Source organism: Gracilinanus agilis, chromosome 3, assembly GCF_016433145.1.
Source record: "Gracilinanus agilis isolate LMUSP501 chromosome 3, AgileGrace, whole genome shotgun sequence".
In the NCBI taxonomy this organism is placed as follows: domain Eukaryota; kingdom Metazoa; phylum Chordata; class Mammalia; order Didelphimorphia; family Didelphidae; genus Gracilinanus; species Gracilinanus agilis.
Window position 1 is genome coordinate 130,415,460 of NC_058132.1, and position 27,507 is coordinate 130,442,966.

Sequence of the window (27,507 nt, forward strand, 5' to 3'; positions counted from 1 at the left end):
AGAAACTAGAGTAAGTTATTCATAACAAGAACAAACAAATGCTTGTAGAGGCTAGCATCAGAAGTCACTATGAAATCTATTATCACAATGGTAAAATATTAATTTTTTCCTCATAAATTTTATGGGTTCAACTACCAGGAAAGACCAGACTTTCAGATCCTGTCTTAAAGACATATCTGTCTTGTTGGTTCTTGACAGCCATATCATGTCAGTTCTCTGTAGTAGCAAGGAATATTTCAGTAAGAAAATAAAGCAAAAACTGATGTGATCTATTCTGTGTCCTGTGGGCATATTTTCACTATAACAGATCCAAAGGGATGCTTTGTTATTCTTGTCAGATCAAAGAAAGAGATAAAAGAAGAAAATATAATCTAGAAAAGTAAAACCCAGAAAATCGGTAACAGTAAAGTCAAATAAAAAGATCACATTTTAATGATTTTATATAACTTAAATATAATAAATATTGAATACTGAATTTGAAAAACAGCCCTAAATCAGAAACGTTTCATCAACCATATACTTTAGTGGATGTTAGCAAAACTATGTTGTAGGATTAGTTAGGCATAACAATTCATTGTCAAACTGTAGTCATTTTAATCATTTTTCATTTTGGCCATATGGGCTGTAAATTTGTTTAAGTGTTCTGATAAAATGAACTGTTCAGAACAAAACCAGGTATAGTGAGTTTTGAAAAAATATGTACGTATACAATAGAAATGGCTTAGTTAAGCTGGTTTTATATAGGGCTATAAAAGGTCCTGAGGAAAAAAAAATTTAAGTCAATCAAATGAATGCTTTAGCTATATGACATCAAACAAGCAGTGTGGTTATATTTAATGGACTTACTTCTTTAAGCTGTTTTTGGCTGGTTGCCTTTAAGACAATGATATGTTTTTAGGTTTTAAAGACTATTTTAGCTATCCTTTTAGACACAAACATATTATCTTTATGAGGTAATATGAATCCTGGTACAATTATTTCCATGATCAGTAATGCCACTTAATAGTTTTATCACTTAATAATTTTATAATTATAAATTATATAATTTAATATAAAAATAAATATAATAAAATCACTAAATAATTTTAAAATAAATTTTTTCCACAGTTTAAAGTACAGTAAAAACTAGTTTGTATAGTATCCTAAATAATTCTTGAAATGTCCGTAAGCATTTTATGTTTTATACTTTGCTGCTCACCCAAGCAATACTAAAAATGATGAAGCAATAAAAAACAATCTTATAGTTATGAAATAATTATTAAGTTATGTTAATTACAGTATAATTATTTATGTATGGTCTCCCCAGAAATTGACAGTCTCTCAAAGGAGGATCAACCTAGTTACCTTTAGCAAAGTTCATCATATTAGATATAGAATGCTGACTTTTTAAACCAAATCATCTCTTAAAGATTGTCTACAAATGGCAGAGGAGACATAAGCTTGAAGGAGGGAGTCCTCATGCTGATGCTATCCCATTTCCTTAAAGTATTAAAGACCAAACACATAAGATTTATCTATTCTAATTTTTTTTTTTTTTAAGAAAAGTATAGTAAGAAACAAAATACTGGCCGATATATCGATAATGAGGCCTTGTTTTTGGTTCCAGCCTTACCACTAATTAAGTATACAGGGAAGTGTACATCTTAAAATGGGAAGCAAAGAATGGAATATAATGAATAAATTAAACAAAATTGAATATGATATTCTCAATGATTTTTTAAGCAGCAGCATTCTAAACTCTACTTAAACTAGTCGAGCTCATCCATGAAAAAAGTGTCTAGATTATGATGTAAATCAAAAGCGAAGACAATTCAAAATATCATCAAATACCCACTATATTTGGTGTTTACATATTGAGGAGAGAGATACTGGCTTTGTACCAGGACTGTTCTGTCATGTTTCTCCACAGGAGAAGACTGTCATGATAAAGTTCATTATCAATTACTGCTTTACAAGTACAAGATGAGTTAAGCTGTCATAATTTTCTCAGCCAGAGATCCTTTACTGTCAAAGTGTCAATTTTTAATCTGACATAGGAAAGAAAATTATGTTATTCTGACCTCTAATTTCTTGACATTTTAATGCCATAATTGCTGTGGTTAGTGCTGTTTCCATGATTTCACCTGTCAAATAAGAATGAATCAATAACCTTAGGCTGCTCTTCAAGTTTTAGCATTTATTTCAAAGCTCAAAGTTCCGGGTATGTTTTAACAAAAGAGACCAATTACATAGGTACATACACATAAATTAGAAATACAGAATCTACCAAACCATTTAAAACCTAGGCCCTAAACTATTTATTAAGGTAACTACATTTCAAAATCACAAAACTGCAAGATGTACTAAAAATAAGGCATTTTTTGCTAAAATATTATAGTTATTATGGCAACTTCAAAAAGGAAATATAAGATTAATTCTGAAAGAGTACTATGAGCTACTAAAACAAGAGGAAAAATTAGTATCTTCTTTTATGAGGAAGTTAGTAAACTCACATAAGTATCTTAAAAGTTCCAATCTTCTTTTGGCCAACCAATTTGAGTTACACACTCTGGGAGATCAATTAACTCTCCTACCTGCTGGTATAGTGATGCCTATTTCAAGGAACAGGAGCCACTTGAAAAAGTTAATGTGCTTTCCAGAGTTCCTATTTACTCCTGGGAATAATTCATATACCAGGAGGATCTAATTGGACACCAAATTAAAAACACACTTTGTTATACTGCATTTGCTCTTGGTGTGGTACCTATGAAAGGAGTCTCTCTAAGTGATCTTTGGGAGGGAAACACATGTTATTTGTTATTTCAATTTTATAGTAAGAACAATTGAGGTAGAGAGAAATTAAGTGAATTGTCCAAGCTCGCAAAGAAAACTAGCAGAAACAGGATCATACCATATCTCTCCCCTTGAACAATGCAACTTTCCCCTTCACATGCCGTTAGTCTTTAAAGTTTTAAAAGCAGATATTTTGTGGAAATAAGGTGCTTGAGAGGCACATTAACCATTTTAAGCCAGCAGGGCCATTTACTAAGTTATTGATTCAAAGATATTTTATTTTCCCAATTACATGTAATAATAATTTTCACATGTTTTCCAAAATTATGAGATTCAAACTCTCTCCTTCCTTCTCTTCCCTCTTTCTACTCAGAAATGGTAAGCAATTTGATTTGGGCCATATATATATATATAGAGAGAGATATTTATTTTTAAGCAATTTGATTTGACATTGTAATTTAGGGTCAAAGTAGACTTTTCTGTGAGGATATAGTTGGGGGTAAAGAACCCATATAGACATGTTCTAGGTAAGCCTTCTGATATCTGATATTCTTGAATTAAGATAAAGGGAATTCCCTTAATAATGGGATAGCACTGCAGGTGATTTAGGTGGCTACACTTTATGCCTCCCTGGTTTTCCCAGGACTCCTATAATCCCATTCTAAATAATCTGGACCTTATGTTTGCATATGGGAAGAAAAGGGTACAAATAAGAAGCATCTCAAAATAAGACTATATGGTGCATGGGGTACTGTGTTTAGCAAAGTCAATACATAAAGCCAGTAATCCTTTTAAGCCATCTGAACAGTTATCAAACAATAGGAGAACGTTTTAGCTGATTATATAATAAGCAAGTAGTCTGCCTGGAAACTTCCACTCATGACAACAGCCTACTAAATAATTTTATGATTTTTTTGTAAGGCATCACATAGTTGAGATTATAGGTATAGATAGAGCTATTTTACACTTGAGGAAACTAAATGCTATGTAACTTGCCAAAGATTAGTGGTAAATGGGGATATTAGGGCATTACTGTCCATCTCTGTACAATCTGGTTTTATTCTTTGCCATAATAATGATCTGCAAGTATGTAGATCTCAATGACGTTAAAATAGAATTAGGGTAGCATAGGGAATGGAGAACTGGCCTCAGATGCATGAAGTTCTGGGTTCAAGTTCTGCTCGACATGTTTAGCACTGTGACACCAGACAAATCTCTTAACCTCTCAGTAGTTTAGAAATCTCTTAGACTACAAGTTTCAGAACACTTTCTGATCTTCATTTGTAGAAGGAGTTTGCTCACCAGTAGCTCCCTGTAACTTTGAAATCACAGTCAAGAGATAAAGATACCAGAAATGTACTAATCAAATATTGTATTGCTCTACCATTCAGAGAAAGCTTGATCCTTTCGTTATTATCTGCAAGTCTTATTTTACTTTGGTAGTTATGCAGGGTTTCTTGTTATTTAGAAGTCTGTAAAAATTTACTTCTAGATCTTAAATAAAAATATTCCTTTTTTTTTTTTAAACTTTACCTTCTGTTTTAAAATCAATAGTAAGTATAGGTTCCAAGGCAGGAGAGTGGTAAGGATTAGGCAATTGGGGTTAAGTAATTTGTCCAGGGTCACACAGCTAGGAAATGTCTGAGGCCAGATTTAAAATATTGTTTTTTTAAGTCAAAGAATATTTTGATCTCAGTGTTAGGATATAAAGATAAAAAGATAAAATTTTCTTTCCTTTTAGTTTGTTGGAAACTGGTTAAATGTTATACATTTAGGCATAAGTAGAATGAAAATTCAAGTTTATAATAAACACAACCTACATTATTCAGTGATTAACTTATAAGCTTAGGCTCCTGTCTCTGAAAATCTGGTTACAGAGCTGTGTACAATTGGGACACTAAGTTAGGTATGTTGGTAAACAATGAAATTTCCTAATTTTGAGTTGTACAGTACTTACCTTCTCATTTGTGCTTCAGGAAATAATTTTATTCTTTATGAATGCAATTTTGTATAATATTGCTTCTAATTCATACTTAGGATGTATTCTCTGAATATTTAGCTTGAGGGTCTAATACTTATAAGGTTCTTCCTACTTTTCTCAGTTAGTTGAAGTAAATTGATTTTTAAAAAGAAAAAATTTAAGGATAACCTATATAGATGTAAGTGTTACTTTAGTAGTGATTCATTTCCAAAATTCACAACTTTTCCAACCTTGAGATAAAAAAAAAATTCTATAGTCTCATAGTATATAAACAATGATTTGTTTTGCATACAGCAGATGGAAGCTATCTCAGGAAATGAGTAGGATACAGGGAGTCCAATTTCACTAAAGCATCATTTATTTAGCTACTGTGGCATCATCACACTTTTCACTCATTTAAAAATCCTTTTTTGCAGTGTTATAATGATTTCAATACTATTTTATATTAATAATTTCCCTAAAATACATACACATTTGATATTTATATACATGTACACATTCATATATGTGATTCCACTTCACAAGCTATAAACATTTCATAATGAGAATGCATTGAAAAATAACTTTTGACTTTAATGAAACATTTTTCTGTATCATCTATCTAGAATGTTACAATTGTAATTTTCTATCTTAAAACTGCACTGCCATATTTTATATGAAATATTTATATTCAAATATTCACATACTTTTTATGAATGAATAGCATATACACAACATATGCTTAATTCATCTTCCAGAACAAACTGGAAAGTAAAAGAAAGTGAATACAGTATATTGAAATGTATCATCTGACGTGTGTCAGAAATTCTGGGAGAACAACAACATGCTGACCTCATTGCTTGTTTCTGACATCTAACATATTCATTTTTTCACATTTGTCAAGAGCCTGAAATTCAGTGTTTTGTATAAAGCCATGCCGTCGGGAAATTTCCTCTAAAAAAAGAGGGTAAGTCAAATTCATGTTTTAGCAATGACAGAAAAATTTAGAATAATATGGGATTTAACACCTACCTCCCTGAGCACAGGATCAGTGATACTATCCAGGTTCACAGAGCCTTCATATGTTAGGTAGTGAAAAACATTCAGGGCACGGACTGCTTCTGGTCCTCGCTGTTTGTAGCCAAATATAAGGTCAATCCATTGATGGAGTTGGCAGGAGACAAACTCACTTTCTAGGGCCTGAAATGAAGAAACAAAGAAATGAGAAACTTCCAGATAATTTTTTTCTTATGTGGTTCTTAGGAACATTCTAAGTATAAATCACTAGAATATGTTCCTTGTAGTTAATATATTTCTGATCAGAACTTTTGGAAAATGGAAAAAGAAAACAAGTATCTTAATAAGTGATCATCCATTTTCTGAAAATTTTTTCTTACTTCTGAAAATAGTCATTTATTTATATGATTCAAGTAAAACGTCATTCTGAGAAAACATTTTACTTTTTTGGTGTTGTCCAGTATAAAATGATATTTTAAAAGACAGATGCTTATGAATATCTTTTCTTTATGGATAAAGATAACTTTAAAATATCAATTTTAATACTATTTTAACACATAATTGCTTATTTTTTCAGTATTATTAACAGATTAAATCAAAGTTATATTTAAAACTTCAGAATGACTCTTTTTCAGTCAGTCTCACAGAATACAAATCTTGAATTTGCTTGGATTCCAAATTATAAAAGAGATGTTTCAGCTATCAGTTTGTTAGATACATGAAAGGGAAAGTGGTGCAATGGAAGGAGGAATGGCTTTGAAGTCAGAGTGAACCTTAGTTCTGCTCTTTGCTGGGTGACCCTAGACAAGGTGCTTGACCTTTCTGGGCAGTAGTATTTATACTTTGTACCACCTTTGAGATCTCTTCTAGTTCTAAATGTGATACAATGCTACATGGTGATAAGATATAAGGCGATTGATGAACACATTTTGGGAAAAGAACACTGGGAGCTAGTAGTGACAGTGGCCACACAGGGCTATTGGGTTGCAACAATAATGAAGACAAGAATTTATGTTTATATAGCACTTTATCATTTACAAAGTGCTTTTCTCACAATAAACAGGTGAACTAGGTAATGCTAGTGCTAAAAATCTTTATTACATTACTGAGGAAGTGAAGCCTGTGAAACTTCTGAGGGTCATAAAATGCTGCGTGATTAGCCAGACTCGGTTTGAGTATGTTTGGTGATGAAGAACTCCCTCCCCAGGAATCAGGATCACAGAAGCACAAACTTCCAGAAGGGCCCCCAGAGCTTGCTGAGGCGATTCACAGTGGCTGAGGCTCAGAAGATAAGATGCCTTGCTCAAGGTCATGGGAGCTAATGTCTGTGTGACACCTGGTCCTGACTCCAGATCTGATGCTTTTCACACTATTGCTACACCTTTGAAGAGACACAGTTCATTTTTTGACAGGTTATAACTGAACCAAAAACTTGTTATCAACGTATGCTTTTCCTGGCTTCTCCTTGGCTATACCCATCCTGCTATTTTCAGAGCTGTTTATTCTTCCCATCTTGATATTTCTTTGGGCTTGGTGGCTCTGTTGCTCTTAGGATCCCAACAATGGGTTCAGCTGCCCCCAGCTCACTGCTGCCTTCCAGAAGGGCCAGCAAGCTCTCTGCTCCCTCAGTTCAGAACACTCAGAAGTGGTCAAGTTTCAAGTGAAGGTGCTACCTGCTGAGGATGTGAGAGGGGTCCAATATGGTAGCAGATTGGACTAAATGAGCACAAGGGCTCTTTCCCAGGGAGGAGAGGTTAGATATGGAAGCATAAGGGGTGAAGGCAGCAGCTGAAGACCTCAGTCTAAACACCCTGAAAAATCATGACAATCTCTGCATGCATTGAAGGTGTAGGGTATGTGGCAGAGCAGTAGATTGGGCTTAGATTCAATAAGATCTGGATTTGAATTGTGCCTCAGATATTTACCAAGAGACAAGTCAGTTATGATCTTTGAATCTCATTTTCCTTGTCTTTAAAATGGGGATGCTAAGACTGCCTACCTCCCAGGATTGTTCTTAGTGCTGTCCCTGGTACCTAGTAAGTGTTGTTAGCTAGTTTTAGTATGAATATTATTAAATGAGATAATATATATAAAGTGCTTATATAAAAAAGAGCTATTATTATTACTTTGTTCTTGTCAATAATATCTAGCATTTAAATAGCACCTACTTGGTGCTGGGCCTTTACAAATATCTCATTTGATTTTCACAATCATCCTGGACGGTATTCTTACCCTCATTTTACAGTTGAGGAAAGTGAGGCAAACACAAGGTTAAGTGGCTTGTCCAGAGTCATTCTGATGGCAAATGGTTGAGGTAAGATTCAAACTCAGGTCTTCCAGATTTCCAGTTAAGCTATGCTGCATGAACCTGGGTCAAATCACTAGCCTGCTATTATTCTTTTACATTTAATGATCTTCAGACTGTTTACTAGATAGATACCATAGTATTAGGATATAAGCTCACCCTCTGTGATTTCCCTCACAGCATCCTCTAGTGGCAAACTCTAGTAGCAGGCAGAACAAGAGTGATGGGCAGTATCTCCTCTTGTTCCTCATACTATGATGGATCTCTTCCTGCCCAGGGGATTCCTGCCCATGCTCAGCTTTGGCTCTTCCAGTCCCGGTAAGACACCAAACACGACTGTCTCCAGTGCTTGCAGACTGCTCTGCCCTAATTGGCTGGAGAAAGGACTTGCTGCAACTTCTCCTAGGCCCATGTTGGCGAACCCTATGGCACATGTGCTGGAGGGGCTGCTCCCCTCCCTCTCTCTGAGTGCCTGAGAACATTTCTCACCGGACCAGCCCCTCTGCCCAGCAGCACAATGGGTCAGTCTGTCTCTAAAAAGTTCACCATCACTGCCTTAGGGCTTTCCTAATCAGAATTCAGCAGGGTGTGTTTTGTCAGTTGGAAGGTCTGATTAGGAAGTGAAGCTCCTTTACTCCCTCATCTTGACTACTCCCCTGGTTCTGTCAGGCTACTGTACTGGCCACAAGGGAGGAATCTATGTCTTCAGAGCATTTCATGCACAATCATAGCTGGCCTGCCTCCATAGTCAGTGCCATTGGCAGTATTTCCAGTGTTAGAGTTGGGATTTATGACTTATTTCAGGGTAACTTGCCAGACACAAAGGTATACTGGTTACTGTGCTGCTTGAGCTAAAGCTCAAGCTGATCATCATGTTTATTGAGTTCTTAAATTCATAGGTGCTCTTTCATCATATTAATTGGGGTGTAGACCTTACCTATGGTATTACTACTAAAGCCCAAATGGTCAGGATTTCAGGAATTTTTCAGACCTTCACAGCTACTACTGTGGTCTCAAGGCACATAAAACCCCCCCTCCTCTTCCCCAGCTAAAATTCCTTTATGTTTCATTGCTTTCTAATGCCATGGACAAAAGATCGTACTTTTAAGTAGTTAGTAATACCATTTATTAAATCTATGAACACAAAAAAATCAATAAACTCTTACAAGAAAGCACTCTATTGACTTGAAGAACAAAAAGGATGTGCCAAAAAGGCCCAGGGGTATAAAGGACAACTTATTGATTCAGTAATTATTGAACAAGCTACCCAAAAGTACATTAACATTTGTACTGTACTTGTTGACTATTACAAAGGCTTCAACTCAGCTCACTACTGATGGCATATTCGCATACTTTAAAATATAAAACAGACCAGAAATATAGTAAGAATGATAAAAGTATTTTATATTCATATGGAAAACCATTATCCATTTAAAAGATGCTGCCAACACAACAATGTTAAGAACAACTGATATGACATTTTTCAAGGAGATGGCTTAAGTGTATTTTTTTAAAGCTGAGCTTTAAATAGATTGTCATCTCTACTAAATATAGTGAAGTATGTCATATTAAAGAGGAAGTTGAACTAAAATATCTTAATAATCATCTGATGTACTAAGATAGCCCCTTCCACTTGTGAGATTTCTCTAATTATATAAAAATATAATTTGGACTTGATATGTGTTAAAATTCTTATCACACAATAAAGATAAAGGCTGAAAGCTTCACCTTCATACTGAAGTCACTCGGTGGATGAAGACAATATCTACAAATACCTTGATCTCATCTAGGTAACACAAAGCAAGTAATATTGATAACAAGAAGACAGGATGGATAAATTAAGAATTACTGGATCCAGAAATTAAAGGTGAATATGAAGAACATATTTAAAGTAATCAATACTCATTCAACACTAATCTTAATGCATATTTTTAGAGCTGTAAAATGAGCCTTAACAAATTTGGAAAGTATTTTAACAAAAACTCATATAATATTAACAAAACACAGACCCTAAGGCAGCTATAAAAAAATGAACATTTACAAGTTTAAAAAAGGAAAAAGATTGATAGCTTCTTAGTGTACATCATAACAGATCAAAATTGCTGAAATACACTCATGTAACAACTATAACTATCAGGTATGTGTTATCAGAATTGTCAGATATAATCCAAAGATGTTTACCTCTGGATGGAATCAAAGTCCTTACATGGAAAATATCTACATGAACTCAGTCAACAATGTTCAGAGAAAGAAAACCATATTGGAACCTGACCATTACTGTTTCTTGTAACTGCCAGAATTAACGTCGATTCACAAAACAATGATTTTAATAAATGTCACCATAGCTCTAACCTACATATGATGAAAAGTTTTCAAAACATAGAGACTTTGCAAAGGGTATAGGAATGGGTACCACCTGGCTGTTAGTCTACTTCTCAGTTCCAAGTTGGACTGAGGGGGAGATCTTTACATAGGAATGGAAGAGAAGAGTGTACCAGTGAGCCCTAGTTAAGGGAGGGATTAGCTTTAAGTAAAATAAATCCTAAAAATGTACAGAAATACTCGTAGCTTAAGAAAAAAAAGCCTTTACCTTTTGTCTTAGAATCAATACTTAAAAGTGTACTTAGAATTCACACTAAGGCAGAGGAATGGTAAGGGCTAGGCAATTGGAGTTAAGTGACTTGTCCAAGGCCACAAAACTAGGAAGTGACTGAGGTCAGATCTGAACATAGGGCCTCCCATCTCCAAGGCCTGGTTCTCTATCCACTAAGCCACAGAGCTGCCTCATAGCTCTTTTTAAAGAAGCAAACTATAAGAATCCAAGAGGATGCCCAATCATTTTACTGAACAAATTATAGCATATTACTATGATAGAATACTATTTTGTCTGAGAAGTGAAAGAAATGGTTGCAGAGAAACCTAGGCAGATTTGAGGGAACTGTTGTAGAATGAAGTCAACAGAACCAGAAGAATAATTTCTACAGACAACAATGTGGTAAAGGCAATAAAAAATAGACCCCAGCAGCTCCCAATCACTGCAGTATCAAATACAAAATTCCCTGTCATTCAAAGCCCTTCATAACCTGTTCCTAGTCTACTTTTCCAGTCACTTCACACCTTGCTCTCCACTGGCCTCTGGGCTGTTTCATGAACAAGAAACTCCATCTATTAGCTCGAGACATAGAACTAGAAAGGCAGAGGGACTTGGGCGGAACCACCACACCTGATGACATTCTTTCATATCCCCCACCCCTCTGCACAGCAGCCAATGGGAGTGTATAGGGGGTAAGGTGGGTGGCTCACAGGCAGCGCTGGAGGGGAGCAGAGCACTCAGGCCACTCCCCTCCCCTTCTCTTCACTCTCTGAGGACATTCCTACCTCCTCCAACCAGCAGCCCAATGGGAGTGCTTCCTTTCTCCCCTGTGTAGGGCAAGGTGTACCCAGTACTTGGTGTGGGGAGGGGCATGGCACTCAGTCTGGGGGATAGGTTCTGGCACTCTGTCTCTAAAAGGTTCATCATCACTGCTCTAGAAAATGTTTTGGGCTTTTCAAGTCTGTCAGAGGCTGCTGAGGTCAGTGTTACACACTTTCGGTGCCCTTAAGGCATTTGGACTGATTGATGCTCTCTAAGTAGGAGCTATGGCTACTTAATTGCCTGGGAACCTTCATGTAGGAGCCCTGGTTCCTCCTTTCCTTCTTTCTGGAGCACAAATACCTACGCTTGCTAGATAAAGTATTTAAAGGCTATGGGAATTGGAAGGCCTCTCAGCTCTTCAGCTTCAGTGACAGTGAACCTTAGAGAGACAGAGTGCTTGGCTCCACTCCCTTAATCTGCTCCCCCCATCACCCAGACAGGGGAGGGAGGGAGTGCTGCTGGGCAAAGGGGCAAGTGATGGGAGAAATGTCCTCAGGCGCATGGAGAGGAGGAGGGAAACAGCTCCACCCCAAGTTCCTCTGAACTCATGAACTCTGGCAGGCAACTGAAGGCATGCCCACAGAGAGGACTCTGAGTGCCCTTTTTGGTATGCATGCCATAGGTTTGCCATCATGGGCTTATGCTTTCTTCCTCAGTGCATTAAGGATTTTAGAGGTCCTTCTTCCCTGGCTTACCTTTGTTCAAGGAGGGGTTCATTGTAGTTTTTATTTTTAAATTATTTTTTGGTATTATGCTCTTGTTTTTATCATTTCTGTAATACACTGTATGGGAAAGGGGCAATTCCTACTTTGTCTCTAGTTCTTGGCTACATTGAAAAGTTCTACTATAAATATTTTGGCATATATAGGTTCTTTCTTTCTTTTGTGTAGGGCTTATTTGGGAATATGTATATATACCCATTGATTAACTTCTAATTCTAACTATATTGACTTCATTTGTGACAAAAACCTTTCAAATTTATGCAATTTTATCCATGTGATCATCTCTATTTCTTATTTGGTCAAGAATACTTCTTCTAGTCAATACTATTTCCTTCTATAGTCTTTTATTTTGGGTATGATATACCCTTTCATATCCAAGTCATATAATCATATAAAGCTTTTTGTGGGATATAGTGTGAGTTGCTGAGCTCTATTTAATTTCTGCCAGGCTGCTTTTAATTTTTTTTCTCTAATTTTTAATCCAGTAGTGAGTTGTCATAGGTTTCTATACTGCATTGGTTCTGAGTCTTCTATTGCTAATTTTTTCTCTGGATTTTTTTTTCTCATTAGTGGCAAAAGGCTTTGTTCTTTAGTATCTGTATAGTTTGACATCAGCACTGCTAGGGCTCCTTTGTTCTCATTCCCCCCCCCCCCCCCATTATTTCTCAACATATTTGATCTTTTGTATATCCAGATAAGCTTTATTATTTTTGTAATTCTACAAAATAACTAGTAGTTTAATTGTTTTGAAAGGCATTGAATATCTAAGTTAATTTAGGCATTTGTTATTTTTATTATATTGGCACAGCCCAATCACATGTAATTAATATCTTTCCAATTATTTAAAAATTCTAGTGTAACACAGGTTTCAATTCTGAAGTATTTGCATGAGACTCTTATAATCAGTACAGAAAATAATGCTATGTGTCTATGTGAGAGGTAGAGTTGGTTGGGAAGTTTTGGAGTGGAGAGACAATCTTCTTCATTCTTGCTTTGAGATAGTACACAGGAGATTTCAGTCTTTTTGGGTGCAGCTCCAGGGAGTAAGAGAAAAGATTTTGGAAAGCACACATTTAAGGAAAAGCTGATTCTTCAATACATCATTGATTTCCACCTTGTCTCCCTAGAGACTGTGGAGAATTTCCCCTTGGGTGAGATCAGTACCTCTCTTAGTTAAGCAGAGATATTTTATTCCAGTCTAAAAAGTTCATTCAATCCCTGTATCTTCTGGTATATTCTAATCTGTTTAAATTCTCTGATTTCTGTTTTCTATTTGTTTGGATAATTGGGTTTGCTTCCTATTCATTATTTTCAATGGCCCTTCATATAATCAGTATTTGGAAGAGTCACTACACTACACACTTGAGTTTAGGGTAACTCTTTCCTAAAGGGTTTGAATTTTTAAAAAATTCCCCTACACCAGAAAGATTTAGAAGACAGATTTAATTTTAGTTTCTTTTCTTTCTAGAGGAGACTCATATCCCCTTTTCCTGTTTCCATTCTGGCAAGAATCAACCTCCCTTGGAAAGGGGGTACTGAGATTCTGAAATATCTATTCATGTTTCCCTGTGAATTATATTTAGACAACCTGCATGTACATACAAATAATCAACAAGAGCATAATATCATAACCTACATATATGTAAAGAGGATTTTTACTAAAATGCTTTCTATTATATATGGCCTGCAGTTCTCTACACCCTTTTTATTATATGTATAAGGATATATTTTTTACTTAAAAATTTCTTTAAAACTGAAAGTGTATATCCTCATTCTGAAGAATGTAGGTAAATCAACATTGCTTGCTATAGAATATATATATATATATATGTATGTATACACATATTTACACATAACTTAATAAATTAGTAAGGCCTTATTAGTTAGTATGTCTGTGTTTTAGAAGTTCATTCTCTTTTTCCTCTATGGAATCTGAGTAAGCATTTTCTATGTAGAATCTCAAGGAAAAAAGACAGATGAGTAAAATCCCTCTTCCCTTCTTACTTTTTTCTATAAATATTCTGACATATAGGAAACTGTCATTTTTTAAAACAAAAAAAGAAATATGTTGGTTGTTTAGCATCCACATAACAACTCAAGCAGAAATCAAAATCTCTCTTACCATTCTGTTGATCCGTACAAAGTCTTCTGGCTTCTTAGCCCATGGGGGAAGGTCAACATCATTTACAACAATGTCATCTTCTCTTACTCCCAAATTATATCCATTACTGTTGACAAACATCTCGGGTAGGTAGTAAAACTCTGGAATTAATTCCTGTCAGTGATAAAATTATAACATATTATATCTACTACATAAAAGTTAAAACATTATCGACAGTTAAAATATTGTGTGTACATGTGTAAGTGTATAAAACATTTTTTTTTTGCTTATATAAGACAACTCCTCTCTATTTTTTCTTTGGAAAAGATAGTAAAGGAAGATATGATTAAGTTCTCTTTTTTGGTAGTATGATTTGAACATTCATTTTATAATATGCATTATTCTAAAAGTTCATCTTTTCTTAACAACACTTCCAAAACACATGTATTAAAGAGGGCACATTAACTTAAAAAAATACAGGCTACATTATCATCAAGGAATGTAACATTTTTATAAGAGCAGTATTTTTTTTGATGAATGAAAACCTCTCTAAATATTTTTAAACTGTAAAATAATACACAAATGTGAGCTAGTACTATTAAATCTAAGATACTCATTTTTTTTAATGTAATTTTTTTTTTTATTTTAAACCCTTAACTTCTGTGTATTGACTTATAGGTTGAAGAGTGGTAAGGGTAGGCAATGGGGGTCAAGTGACTTGCCCAGAGTCACACAGCTGGGAAGTGTCTGAGGCCGGATTTGAATCTAGGACCTCCCGTCTCTAGGCCTGGCTCTCAATCCACTGAGCTACCCAGCTGCCCCCTCTAAGATACTCATTTTAAGAAATAAAATTTTACACAAAAAAATAAAAGTTCTCTATTATTCAACACTGCACTGGAAAAGACAATTATGTAGAGTATTTAAAATAAAAAATTCTGGTTACTTTTTGTTTTGTTTTTTTTTTCAGTTGCATTACCACTTATAATATGCTTCAATTATAATGGTCTTTTAAATATGGAATTCATAATTTCCTCTTTGAATCCGTTAAAGGAAAAGTCAAATGAATAGTTTTTATACTAATTACTGGACACTATGAAAAGAATAGATAATAAATTAACTCAAAGTATTTAACACAGGTGACTTGAATGGTGAGTACTTGATAAGAAAAGAATACTTGAGATGATTGGATTCATGTTTTCAATAAATTGATTGGAAGTATGTGATGCCTAATGTGCAATATATGTAACTTAGAAGAAAAAAGTGAAATAGACATGTAGTAATTTTAAAACCATAAATTTCTCTACTTATGGTTGTCTTGTTTAAGCAGTTGGCCCAGAATTAGAATTTAAAATGCTAGTCCTAATGTGTATTCTTTTTCTCAAGCATTTATTTATTTATTCCTTCCTACTACCCACCCAATATTCTGGCTTAGCCTGCCTGCAGAGTGGATAGAAATGCTATTCCATATTAATTGATCCCAGTGTTCTTCTGACCTGAGTTGCCTAATACTTTGAGAAGACTTCATATAGAGGCCAAACCCCTAGTGATATTAATAAATCTTTTGAAATCATTTGGCAGTGATTAACAAATCCTCATTGCCTATACTTTACCTATTCCTATGATCCTGAATCTCTAGTTATCTTTATGTAAACCCCACTCTTTATCTCATACTGTCTTCCATACTCTTATAGCCCTCAACCAATCCCAAATGTCATATTCTAAAGTCATTTACCCCTTCCACTGGGCTTTTTGGAGAGCCTGCTCCATTGACAACTTGCTTTCATCTGCTCCTTTCCCATTCCCATTCTGTGAAACTTTGAGATCTGGCTCTGTAGCCTCCCTGGTCACTCTCTGGGACACTGGTTGCACTCTCATTCATTCCCCCATGCAGTCACTGGTTTTCCATCACCATTTCCAAGTTCTCCTTCAATTACCCTTGGACTGGCTGCACTTTCCATTCCCTTATCTTGACCTTAATATGAATTAGTTCAGATTTATACTATACTTTACTACAAATGTATTTACGTAATCCCAACTGGACCTTAACTGTAGAAAGGTAATCCCTTTAAACCTTTCTGGTGCTGTTCTTACAAGTGGCTGCTCTAGACAGTCTTGCTTTCCCTCAAGTTTCCCATAGGACTCTCTCACCTAATCCTCTTAGCTCAAGACCTTGGTTCACAGTTCACTGAAAACAATGGAGACAAGTTTACTAATAACTCTGTCTTCTAATTCTTTGAAACCAAGTATAGCACTTTAATTCAACTCAATTAAATTTGATCTTGTGAGATTTACCCTGCCACTTTAGAATGTTCAAATCTTTTAAAACCTAGTCCTAAAGTTGGACAAGTAGAATCCAGTCAGTATGTAAACGTGTTAGCAAAGATATTGGGATAAGTTGACAAATAAATGCTTGATGCAGCTGCTTTTCTTTTATAATACTTTGTTGGTAATGTATCAGAGCCGTAACTAGACATTTCAATACTTGAGGAATTGTGGGGAAGAGCTCTTGAGGACAGACTTCCAGATTGTTGCTGGGGTGGTGACTGCTGGGAGAGAGAAGATCAAGAGAGGGACTCAACAGGTGTTTAGGAAATAGGAGTCGAAAGTATAGTACTTCATGGTGTGTTGGGCGAATTTACTTAAGTCACTCAAAGGTGCAGCCATGCCTATAAGCCTCATCTACCCCAAATCTGTCCTGAAATCCAATTGATAAGAAAAAGAGATCAGGCCGAGGTGTTAAACATGCATACCTTTGGGAAACTATGAACTGAAAGAAGGCAATACTTTAAAAAATTATTATAAAAAGTCCAGAAGTGTAATATAGATAATTTGTTGAACTAAATTGAATATATATCTCTAAAAGAAGGCCTGCTAACTTATTTGACTCCTGCCTACACCAATCTGTTTCTACCTTAATGGAATTCATTTTAAGGTCCACTTAACTCAAATGCTCCCCTTTTCAGGGTGATTCTTCTATCCCTGTAGTCTATTTTTGATCTTTCCTTTATAGGAAATTATTTTATATACAATTTATATATTTTTATATACAATTTATACTTTTTATTTTATATACAATTTATACTTTTTGTATTTACTTATTATACTCTGATTTGTAATATTGCTATTTGCATATATGTCATGCTTATATCCCTATGACATGAGCAGCTCCTTAAGGATAGGGATCATATTGCATTTATAATTCATACAGTACTTAGCATAGTATATCTCACATAGCTTAATAAATGTTTACTGGATCAATGAAAGAATAAATGAATTTTAGGATGCAAGAAATACCTCCATAGTAGAATTAACAGAGCTTAGCAACTGTTAGGATGCAGGGAATGAGAAAGAAGGAAAAATCAACATGATTCTATGACTTCGAATAAAAGTGACTAGAAGGAGATAGAAGGTTAAAAAGATCTTTGGATTTCCAGAGGAAAGTGAGAATGAGAGCTTTTCAAAGTGCAAAGATACTAATAGAGCATACAGGATGTCTCTGAAGAGTCCTTATATGACTAATGTACCTTTTTTTATCAATCACACATCTCTGTAAATATTCTTTTCACTGCTTTTCCTATATAATTCTTTATTAGTAATGTGCTTTAAACCATCAGAGCCATTACTAGACATTGTTACTTGGGAAATTATGAGGAAGAGCTCTTGAGGAGAGGCTTCCAGATTGTCGTTGGGGTGGCTACTCCTATGGGAGAGAAAATTAAGAGAAGAACTCACTTGGGAGTTAGGAAGATCTTTGGAGTTCCACCTATGGCACACACTGGCCTTCACCTTCCTGGTGTAATGGGTGAGCTTTTAAAAATTCATTAGACATTATAAGGATGATATTAGGAAATAAGTCTTGTTATATTAGTTTAGAGATAAGAAGTAGAGAAGCTGGCTTGAGAAAGAATTGGAGTTTCAAACAGAGCTGAGACAGTGTCAATTTCAAATGCTGACAGTTTAACGGTTTTTTCTGTGACTCTGGGAGTGGTAGTTGGTCTCTGGCAGTTGGCAGTCACTCACAGAGACTCTTTCTCTGGGGGCTTGGAGGAGGTGACTTCTTCTCTCTCTCTCTTTCTCTCTCTCTCTCTCTCTCTCTCTCTCTCTCTCTCTCTCTCTCTCTCTCACTATGTGAGGTAGAAGAAAAGAAGAGAAAGACCTGAAGGAGCTTAGTGGTTTTTTTTTCCAACTTGGGATACACTATTGACTATCTATTACTGTTTTATAGATTGTTTTAACTCTGAGAAGACCAAAGAAAACCCTGGTCTTTGGTTTGGACTCTGAATCTGTTAAGGCTCAGTCCCAACTTGGTTCTTGCTGAGACTCAGCCAGCTAGACTTTGTTATTTTTATAACTTGGAGGTGAAGTTAAGAATTATAAGGATAATAGTGTTAGTTTATTTAGAAAAGTAAAAATTTGGGTTAGTCAGATCAGGAAGGATCAGTGTAGCCTGTGGACACAGGAGAAGTGGTTCCTTGTGGAACCAGGGAGTTTTATTTGGGTAGAGTTAGAAATCCTTTATCCTTATATTTTCAATAAATAGTTTATTTTTCTATGATAAGAGTCTCTTTAGTGTCCTTGCACCTGGCCCTGAAGGGAAGTTCAGTTATGAGCTTCACTTCACTGATATAAACTAAAGATACTTTGTAAGTGCAGCAAGCAGAGTATCTAAATCAATTTATATTAATAATCAATTCATTTACATTTATTTTTACAACATACAGTAAGACTTGTGCCACCCTCAACCCCAAGTTTGTCATATAACCTTATAGAGCAGCTAATGACCCTTAATCTTTGACTCTCTAATCTTTATAAGGAGATGGAATCTAGAGAGAAAGAGAAGAGAGGAAGGCAAGGGGGAAAGAGAAGTGAAGGGAGAGAATCCTTGGGGAAGATATGGTGTTGGCCATTTCTCGTGACTGGGATGTAGCAATAATGTACAGCAGGGGTGGCAGGAGCCCAAAGGACCTCATGGGAGGGGTGCTAACATAGTTAAGGATTCCAGTAGAGGGGCTGAGTGAGGAAACATGGGAGGCCATGTTGGAAAGGTGCTGCTGGACTGGGAAAGGATGTTTTTCATGTATTATGTTTTAGGTTTGGTATATTTAGGTAGAGATACACAGCTTGTTGCTGAAAATATAGAACTATAAACTCAGGTCTAAAGATATAGATTATGAAATTCAGATCTACAAGTTATCTGGTGGAGGTAGGTCTTTCCACTACTCTACTAAAACTGCTTAATAATATTGATGGTCAACAATGATTTCTGTATGGCTAAATCCAATGATCTTTCTTTAATTCTCATCCCATTTCCCTCTTCCTGTACTCTCCTCCAACTTTCATGATCCTGGTTCCTTTGCTAACAGCCTAAACATTTTTGTTCATGTAGAAGTCCAGGCATATACTAATCCTGATAATATTTTAGGAGTGCTCAAAAGTTGACTCTTATGATATTAACCTTTAGTTAAGTTAAAACTTTAACCTCTTCAAATTCCTAACCCATCCCTGAGGCTACACTCTGGAAGACTGACCAACTATCTCAGTCTCCTTGTTTTGCCAATAACAATCAATTAACATCTTTAACAAACAAGCTTAGATGCCTTAGGCCATATGAACTCCTGATCTGGGCTTTAGTTATACCAATTGCCTTAGGATCTGGAAGTTTGTATCTTGTGAAGATTACCTCATGTTAGTGTATCAGAACAGTTGTTTAATTATTATTTTCCCTTCCCCTTTTATTGTTGTTACCCCAATAAAAACATCAGTATATAGACTAAGAGCAAGCTCTTCACTACCTGAGCTCTATTCCATCGGAGATAATTCTCTGTCTGACAACTTCATGTTGGAACTTTCTTTGTCTTTGTGTCTTCTCACCTTATGCTCTCCTTCCCTTAGACATTAACCAGTCACCCATTTTTCTCTCAGTCCCCGATCCCCCTTTCTGAATGTTCTACCCAACAGGAACTTTTGTGAAGTCAGTGGACTACTTCAGTTCATTTGCCATTTCATCTTTCCTTTCTTCTTCTATGAATATAAATAAATATAGGTGTTTCCCAGATTAAATCTTGTTTGTACACAGTGGTTTTTTAATGTTGTGTCCCCATTATACTGTGAACTCCTTGAGATCAGAGTCTGATTTCTTCTGCCTTTTTTTGTATCCCCAGTATTCAGAACAGCACACGGCACATAGTAGGTGATTAATAAATGCTTACTGAATGACTTAATTGTTGAGTATAAAGATAAAACCATGTAAAGGAACTAGAAGAGTAGAGTACATTCATATTATATGTTCCAATATAGCTTACAGAGTTTTGGTCTCTTAAAGATATTTTTAGACAAGCCTCAGTGAATGCTTATGGACAGTGAAGACAGGAGGCAGTATAGTATGTTGGAAATAACATTATCTGTGTGAAGCTTGGCAACTCTAAGCCTCAATGTGTCTATCTATAAAAATAGAGATTTGGACTAGATGACTCTTAAGGTCTTCACCTCTATGTTTATGATCCTGTAATAATAAAAATAATAATGCTAACAATAGTAGTTTGCATCCATATAACACTTTAAGACTCCAGGACCAATATTAATAATATTTCAGTAGTACTGCAGAGAAATCTGTGCTAAATATTAAAATGCTTTCACTCAACAAAAGTAGAATTTATTAAGAATATGTTATACTTATGAATATAATAGGCAGTGTCAAATAATTTAACACTTCTATATTGATAGGGTAACTTGGTGGTGCAATGTATAGAGTGCCAGGCCTTGGGTCAGAAAGACTCATCTTCCTGAATTCAAATCTGGCTCTAGACACTGTGTAACCTTGTGAAAGTTACTTAATTCTGCTTCAGTTCTTCATCTCTCTAATGAAATGGAGAAGGAAATGGCAAACAACTCCAGGATCTTTGCCATGAAAACTCGAAATGAGGTCATGAAGAGTTACACACGGCTGAAAAACAAATGAGCAACACTACATAACTAAGCCAAACTTTAAAATAAACAACTATTCAAAGAATGTATTTGTAGCTTTTCCCCTTTATTACTACCTTTAACTTAAAAAGCCTGTGTAGGGTCACTAAATAAGCAGCTATACTCAAGGAAAATGGGAACAGTTTAAAAATAAATTGAAAAAATGGATTTTTAAAACTATTTGTACTATTTCATAATTCATTTGACAACAATGTTTATAACAATATGTAATAAGAATTGCTCATTTAACTCTACACTAAGGCCTTTCTTGGATGCCTCATTGTACTATAAAGCTAATCCTGGATTCTTAACTGTTATATATGTCATTGTACTTTTGGCAGAAACTGAGCCAGAAAGATTTCAAGTACAGCTATAGGAACATACCATGTGTGCCTGTGATCTGAGAACCAGATGAGATAAATATGGACAAGTTCAACCCCAGAAATTTGGTTGATAGGTAATCTATTTATTTTTGTCACAGAATCATGAAACCTTCATCTAAGACATGAAGAGGCTGTAACCTTCACACAAATCACAACACAGACTTCTGAGATTTTAAAGCATTTGCATATTGTAAAAACAAACAAACAACAGATTGAGTTTTATAACTTTCTTGGAACTTGAAAATAGTTTGACTTTCTACCAAGATGGTTGAAAATTTTTAAATTCCATCCAACATCCTCCTTTTTCTTATGTAATGAAAAATAAAGATGCAGTGAAGCAAATAGAGAGTTAGCTTTGGAGGTAGGAAGATTTGGGTTCAAATCCTGATTTTATAACATATAATTAAGTTACAATCTCTGTATCCTAGGCAATTTTCTAAGATTATGTAAATTATAGAAGAATTGTTGGTCTACTTTAGTAGAGAGATCTTATGAAATCAAAGGTTTACCTCAATACACATCCTCCAGGTGTGCTGGTAAATGTTTAATAAGAGGTTCTCCAAAAAAAACCCTAAGAAATATGTTTGTAACATACTTTTAAGTTTAATCTGCATTAATATTTTCCTCATCACATTCTTAAGTCTAGACTATCAACAAAATAATAAATCAAGTCCTGATTTGTAGTATTTGCTAATTTCTGAGGTGTAAATGTTCAAGGTGAAAATTTAACAATTAGTTGTGTTCGAGCTGGCTTTAGAAGACCTGGGCCTCTGCCCTTTCTTCCCCAGACAAACAACAGGTTAGAAATTAAACTTTTCATTGCCCTTCCTACTTGATAGAACGATGGTTGTTTTGGGGTAAAGTTTGGTCAACAGAGTTGGTCCTTGGTTCCTCTACAAAATTCTAAATATTATTATAAATTTCTCTATTTTATTATAAAATTTATTATTTTGTCATGCTGTTTAATATATAAACAAGTATTTTAAATTGAAGAGTTATATAAATAAAAAATTCAATTGAACTTCAATATTTTCTTCAATGTCTTTTGATATTTTTCATTCTAGTAATCTCTTCTATTTCTTCTCAAGCATCCACTCAGTAAAACAGGTTAGATTTCCATTTTTCAATAAAAATATAACTTTCAAAGGATTTCATGTAGATTAAAGTTCCTTAAATAAAAATAATGCTAAAACCCAAATGTTGTTAGAGAAATGACAAAATGAGTATTGTAACAGACATTTTGTGTCTGTAAATGTGATTCCTGGTTTATTTTAATAGCTATACTAAAACCCCAAGGAACAGTTAATAGTATTATATGCCTTCTTTCTACATATAAGAAAACATCCTCAAACACATTTTCTAATTTATAAGCTTATGACAAGTTCAAGCTGCTGAGCAATTAGACTTAAAAGTATGTCTTAGAGTGATAGAAGACCACTATTAACACTATCATAATTGTATACCTCTTACATCAAATCTGACATTTTAGTTTAATATGTTTTGCTAAGGGACTATACCACTTTATGGTTTTTCAGTGAAATCAAATCCATTCCAGACGTTTTTACTTTTCTAATATAATTCACTGAAAGGCTTTAAAGCTGCCATTTTTTTCTTTCTCTTTTCCAAAAGATTAATCCCAGGGCATCCATTAATTCTGCAAGAGCCTCATTATGGGTCAATGAGCCAGTGGTGAGCACCTCTATTAACTGTATGAATTTATACTATGTCACCTTAATGACACTTTGTCATTGCTACCTCTTCTGACATCTACAATGCTACTGAAAAAGTAGCATAACAAGTTTGTTGAGGCATTAGGAAATATTAGTGCAAGAAAATACGTTATTTGGATTTCCATGCTACCAAAAATTGTCCTAGAAGAGGGAGGAATAAGTGCTTGAAAGCTAACTGGTCAAACTATGCCTATTTCTGGAAAATGTTTATGGAAAAGTCACTTTACTAAGACATATCCTTTACCCAACTTGTACTCATTATCAAAGGAGAAGGCTGACATTAATAAAGATACAATAAAACTATCTATTTCATGCCAGTTTTCCCTTGTGCATTACCAGGCTAATAAAAATATGTGCTCTATTGATTGTGTTCAAATCAAGACAGGGAATGAATGCTTTTATTTGCAAATGACCCAAGAAAGTGTATTTTAATATGTCAGTGATAACAAGGAAAGGAATTCTTGTTTACTATGTATGCTTAATAAAGACCAAGATATAAACAAGTTAATGTTAATGTAGTGTGTGTTTATACACATAAAGAAGTTTACAAAGTAAGTTAAAACTTTAATAATTCATTTGGTTATTTTGAAAACAGAGTTGTCAACTGGCTAGGAATTGATTTTGAATTGATTATGTTTGAATGAATTCAGCCATTCTCTTTTAAAAAGTTTCAGTAGGGTGGGCACAGACTACATATTATCATTCTCTAATTTACATCTTAGTTCTATAAATACTTTTACATAAAGATAAATACAAAGAAAACTGAGCAATTCAAATATGTTCATTCTAACTGTTAAATCCAATTTGTACAAGTAATATCTTTCATTTTTTGCAGGTCTATATTTTTACTTTTTACAATAAAATTTCATTTTTCCAATGAGCGAAACTCTATCCTCTCCCCCTAATTTAAGCCTAAAAAAACCTTGTTATACATATGTATAGATGAGCAAGACAAATTTCTGCACCTGTTGTGTGTACAGTATAAATACATGTGAATAACATATATGTATACGTATATAGCCCCAAGTAGTGAGAGTAGGCCCCCAGTAAAATCAAAGGCCTGTGATTTATTATCCTATAGAAAACTCTGCTTAGAGCCACTGAGGTAATTTAAATTCATTGTCTCCATCTTGTAAATCATTACTAACCATTGTCCCTGCAAAAGGTTTATCTAATCCCCTAGCCTTCATCATTTTCCCTATAAACTGTAGATTCCAACCCATTAAACTTTGTCATTGCTCTAAGAGACTTGTCCTAGGACAGTATTGACCCTCCTGTAATCCCAGAGCCATCCTCTTTGCCCCAGTTGGTGACTCACGATCTGTGTCATTAGAGCTGGACTCTTCATATATATGTACAAATATGTGTTTATATATTGTCTATACATTTGTGAGAGTGTGTGACACTCTGCACTATGAATTTTTCACCCATCAGGAGACTGACAGCATATTTTATCATTAATCCTCTGGAACTGTGGTTGATCATTATGGTGACTAAAGTTTCCAAGTCTTAAAGTTGTCCTTATCTTATTGTATAAATTGTTCTCTTGGTTCTATTCACTTCAGTTGGTGTCATTTCATACAAGAATTCCCAGATTTCTTTGTGCCCTTCATAATTTCTACAGCACAACAGTGTTCCATTACATTCATATACATTCCTCAGTTGATAGATACTTCCTCAGACTCTCATTCTCTGCCACCCCAAAAAGAGCTATAAATATTTCTTTATATTTTGGGGATTTATTTTGCCTAGAATGAATTTTTCCTTTAACTTTCTCTCTGATTCCCCATTCTCCCCTTTCTCTTGTTTCCCTTCCATTTCCCTGTTGAGTAAAACAAAATTTTGCACCCAACCATATACATGTGTAATCTTCTCTCCAATGACCAATTTGGATGTGAGGTTCAAATATTGGCTACTTTTGCCAACACTTCCTCCTTGTTTGCATCGATATCTACTTGTGTACCCCACTTTCCTTTCCTGACTCTTCCCAGTGCATTACTCTTCATTGCTCCCAGTGAATTACCCTTTATTCATTCTTTTAAGATCATCAAGGTATAACAGTATTATTCCCAGGCTTTATATATAATCAGATTCCCTTTATGACCCCAGATTAGATAAGTCTTGGAGGAGACATCTCCTCATATTGGAATATAAGCAGTTAAAGTACAGCTAGGTGGTTCAGTGGATAGCCAGGCCTGGAGATGGGAGGTCCTGGGTTCAAATCTAGCCTTAGACACTTCTTAGGCATATGACCTTAACAAGTCACTTAACCCCAATTGCCTAACCCAGTGATGGGCAAACTTTTTAAAGAGGGGGCCAAAGGAAAGGAAATGCTCATCTGTCAGTCTGTTTCTAAGGCAACTATTTTGAAGTTTCATTCTATTGTACCCTGCTCATTGTATTCATCAGATTAGGAATAATGTCGTGCAGTAGGATAGAACATTTCAGGAGGCTGCATCTGGCTCACAGGCCATAGTTTTCCCATCACTGCTCTTCTACCTTGAAACTAATATTTAATATTAACTCTGTTACAAATAAAATTAATATAGAAGGGTATAATTAAAGATATTAGGGTTTTATTAACAGCCATATTGATAATTAAAAAGAACCATGTGGTTGCTAAGATCTAATTCAAAATTGGCCTGCTATACCTTTCCCTTGGCTGTTTCCTAGGAAAGAGGAAGTACCAATCAAGTTCTCCCTATTTAAGCTTCTGTTTACATTGGCTCACATCACCATTGACAGGAAGCCCATTGAATCATGGGAAATGTAGTTTTCAAGTCCCCTAAACATCCACAGTGAGTTTATATCATGGATCTCAATATTAAGACCCCCAAATTTCCAATATCACAACTCCAAGATGGAAAATAAGAGTTTTAAAAAAAGAATGTAAACAGTTTATTCTTATTTAGTCCTTTATCATTGTTTTTGCTTACTTTTTGTTATTCTTAACACTTGTGCTTGAACTCGTTTCTATGGAGTTCTGGACTTTTTATCAGGAAAGACTGAAAGTCTTCTATTTCATTAAAAATTCATATTTTCTTCTGTAAGATTAAATTTTGTTTTTCTGGGAAAGTTATTCTTGGCTCTAAGCTTGTAGGTCTCATGGAATATTATATTCCAAGCTTTCTCCTCCTTTATAATGGTAGCTATTAAATTATGTGTGATTCTGATTATACTTCCACTTTAGGGCAGCTTCCCCTTTGACCTAGAAACTCTGTATTTTCACTACAATGTCCCTGGGAGTTTTCATTTTGCTGACTGGTAGATTTTTTTTTTCTATTTCCATTTAGTTCCCTATTTCTAAGAGATTTGGATAGTTTTCTTTAAAGATTTCTTAAAGTTTGCTGTCTAGGGCTCCATCTCTCTCTCTCTCTCTCTCTCTCTCTCTCTCTCTCTCTCTCTCCCTCATCCAACTATTGTTAAAATTTCCCCCCTCTATTTGTTTTCCAGGTCAAATGTTTTTGCTGTGAGATATCTTATATTTTATATTTTTTCAGTACTTTAACTTAAATAAAAATATGTCTGCCTACCTTATGAAACATTAGCTTTCAATTTGGTCCTTTCTAATTTTAAAGGAGCCTGTTGTTTAAGATGAAGTTTTGAGGGTTTTTTAAAAACATTTTTGTCAAGCAGTTAATTCCACTTTCAATTCTATCAAAATTCTCACTTATTTTCATCTAGGGTTCATTTCATTTGTTTAAAAATCTTTAAAAAATTTCTCCTTTATATTTTATAGGAGTTTTAGTTGCATTTGTGCTCAATATGTATATATGTATATATATACATATATATATGTATATATATATATATTTAGAGGCTTTGTTTGTAGATAGTTTGTAGTCATTCTTTTCTTCTGGTTTTGTATCTTAAATGCCACTGTGACCATAATACATTTTTATGGTGGAATCCTTTTTTTGGTTTGCCCAATTTTTTAGTCCACTTCCTGACTTCTGGTTTTATTTTAGGAATAGATTCTGGGTGCTTCTGGAGAGAAGGCCTGGGCTTATCCTATTGCTGCTTTCTTAGAGTACCAGATGATATGTTATTCTGGTATTTCAGGGAGAGTTCTGGCTGAAGATTTGCAAGCTTTCAGTGCTCCCAAAGTGGTCAGATGCAGGGCCAAGTCTTATTGTTGC

General features: G+C 34.9%; 1 protein-coding gene across 1 annotated transcript in view; it reads right to left on the bottom strand.

The window, feature by feature from the left end:
• NBEA (neurobeachin) overlaps positions 1-27,507 on the bottom strand; it is an 800,789-nt gene that overhangs the window by 55,979 nt on the left and 717,303 nt on the right. The window contains exons 47-48 of the mRNA XM_044668958.1: positions 14,314-14,466; positions 5,765-5,932 (exon numbers count right to left, since the gene is read on the bottom strand). Coding sequence (XP_044524893.1) covers positions 5,765-5,932; positions 14,314-14,466 — 321 coding nt within the window. The remainder of the gene's footprint in view (positions 1-5,764; positions 5,933-14,313; positions 14,467-27,507) is intronic.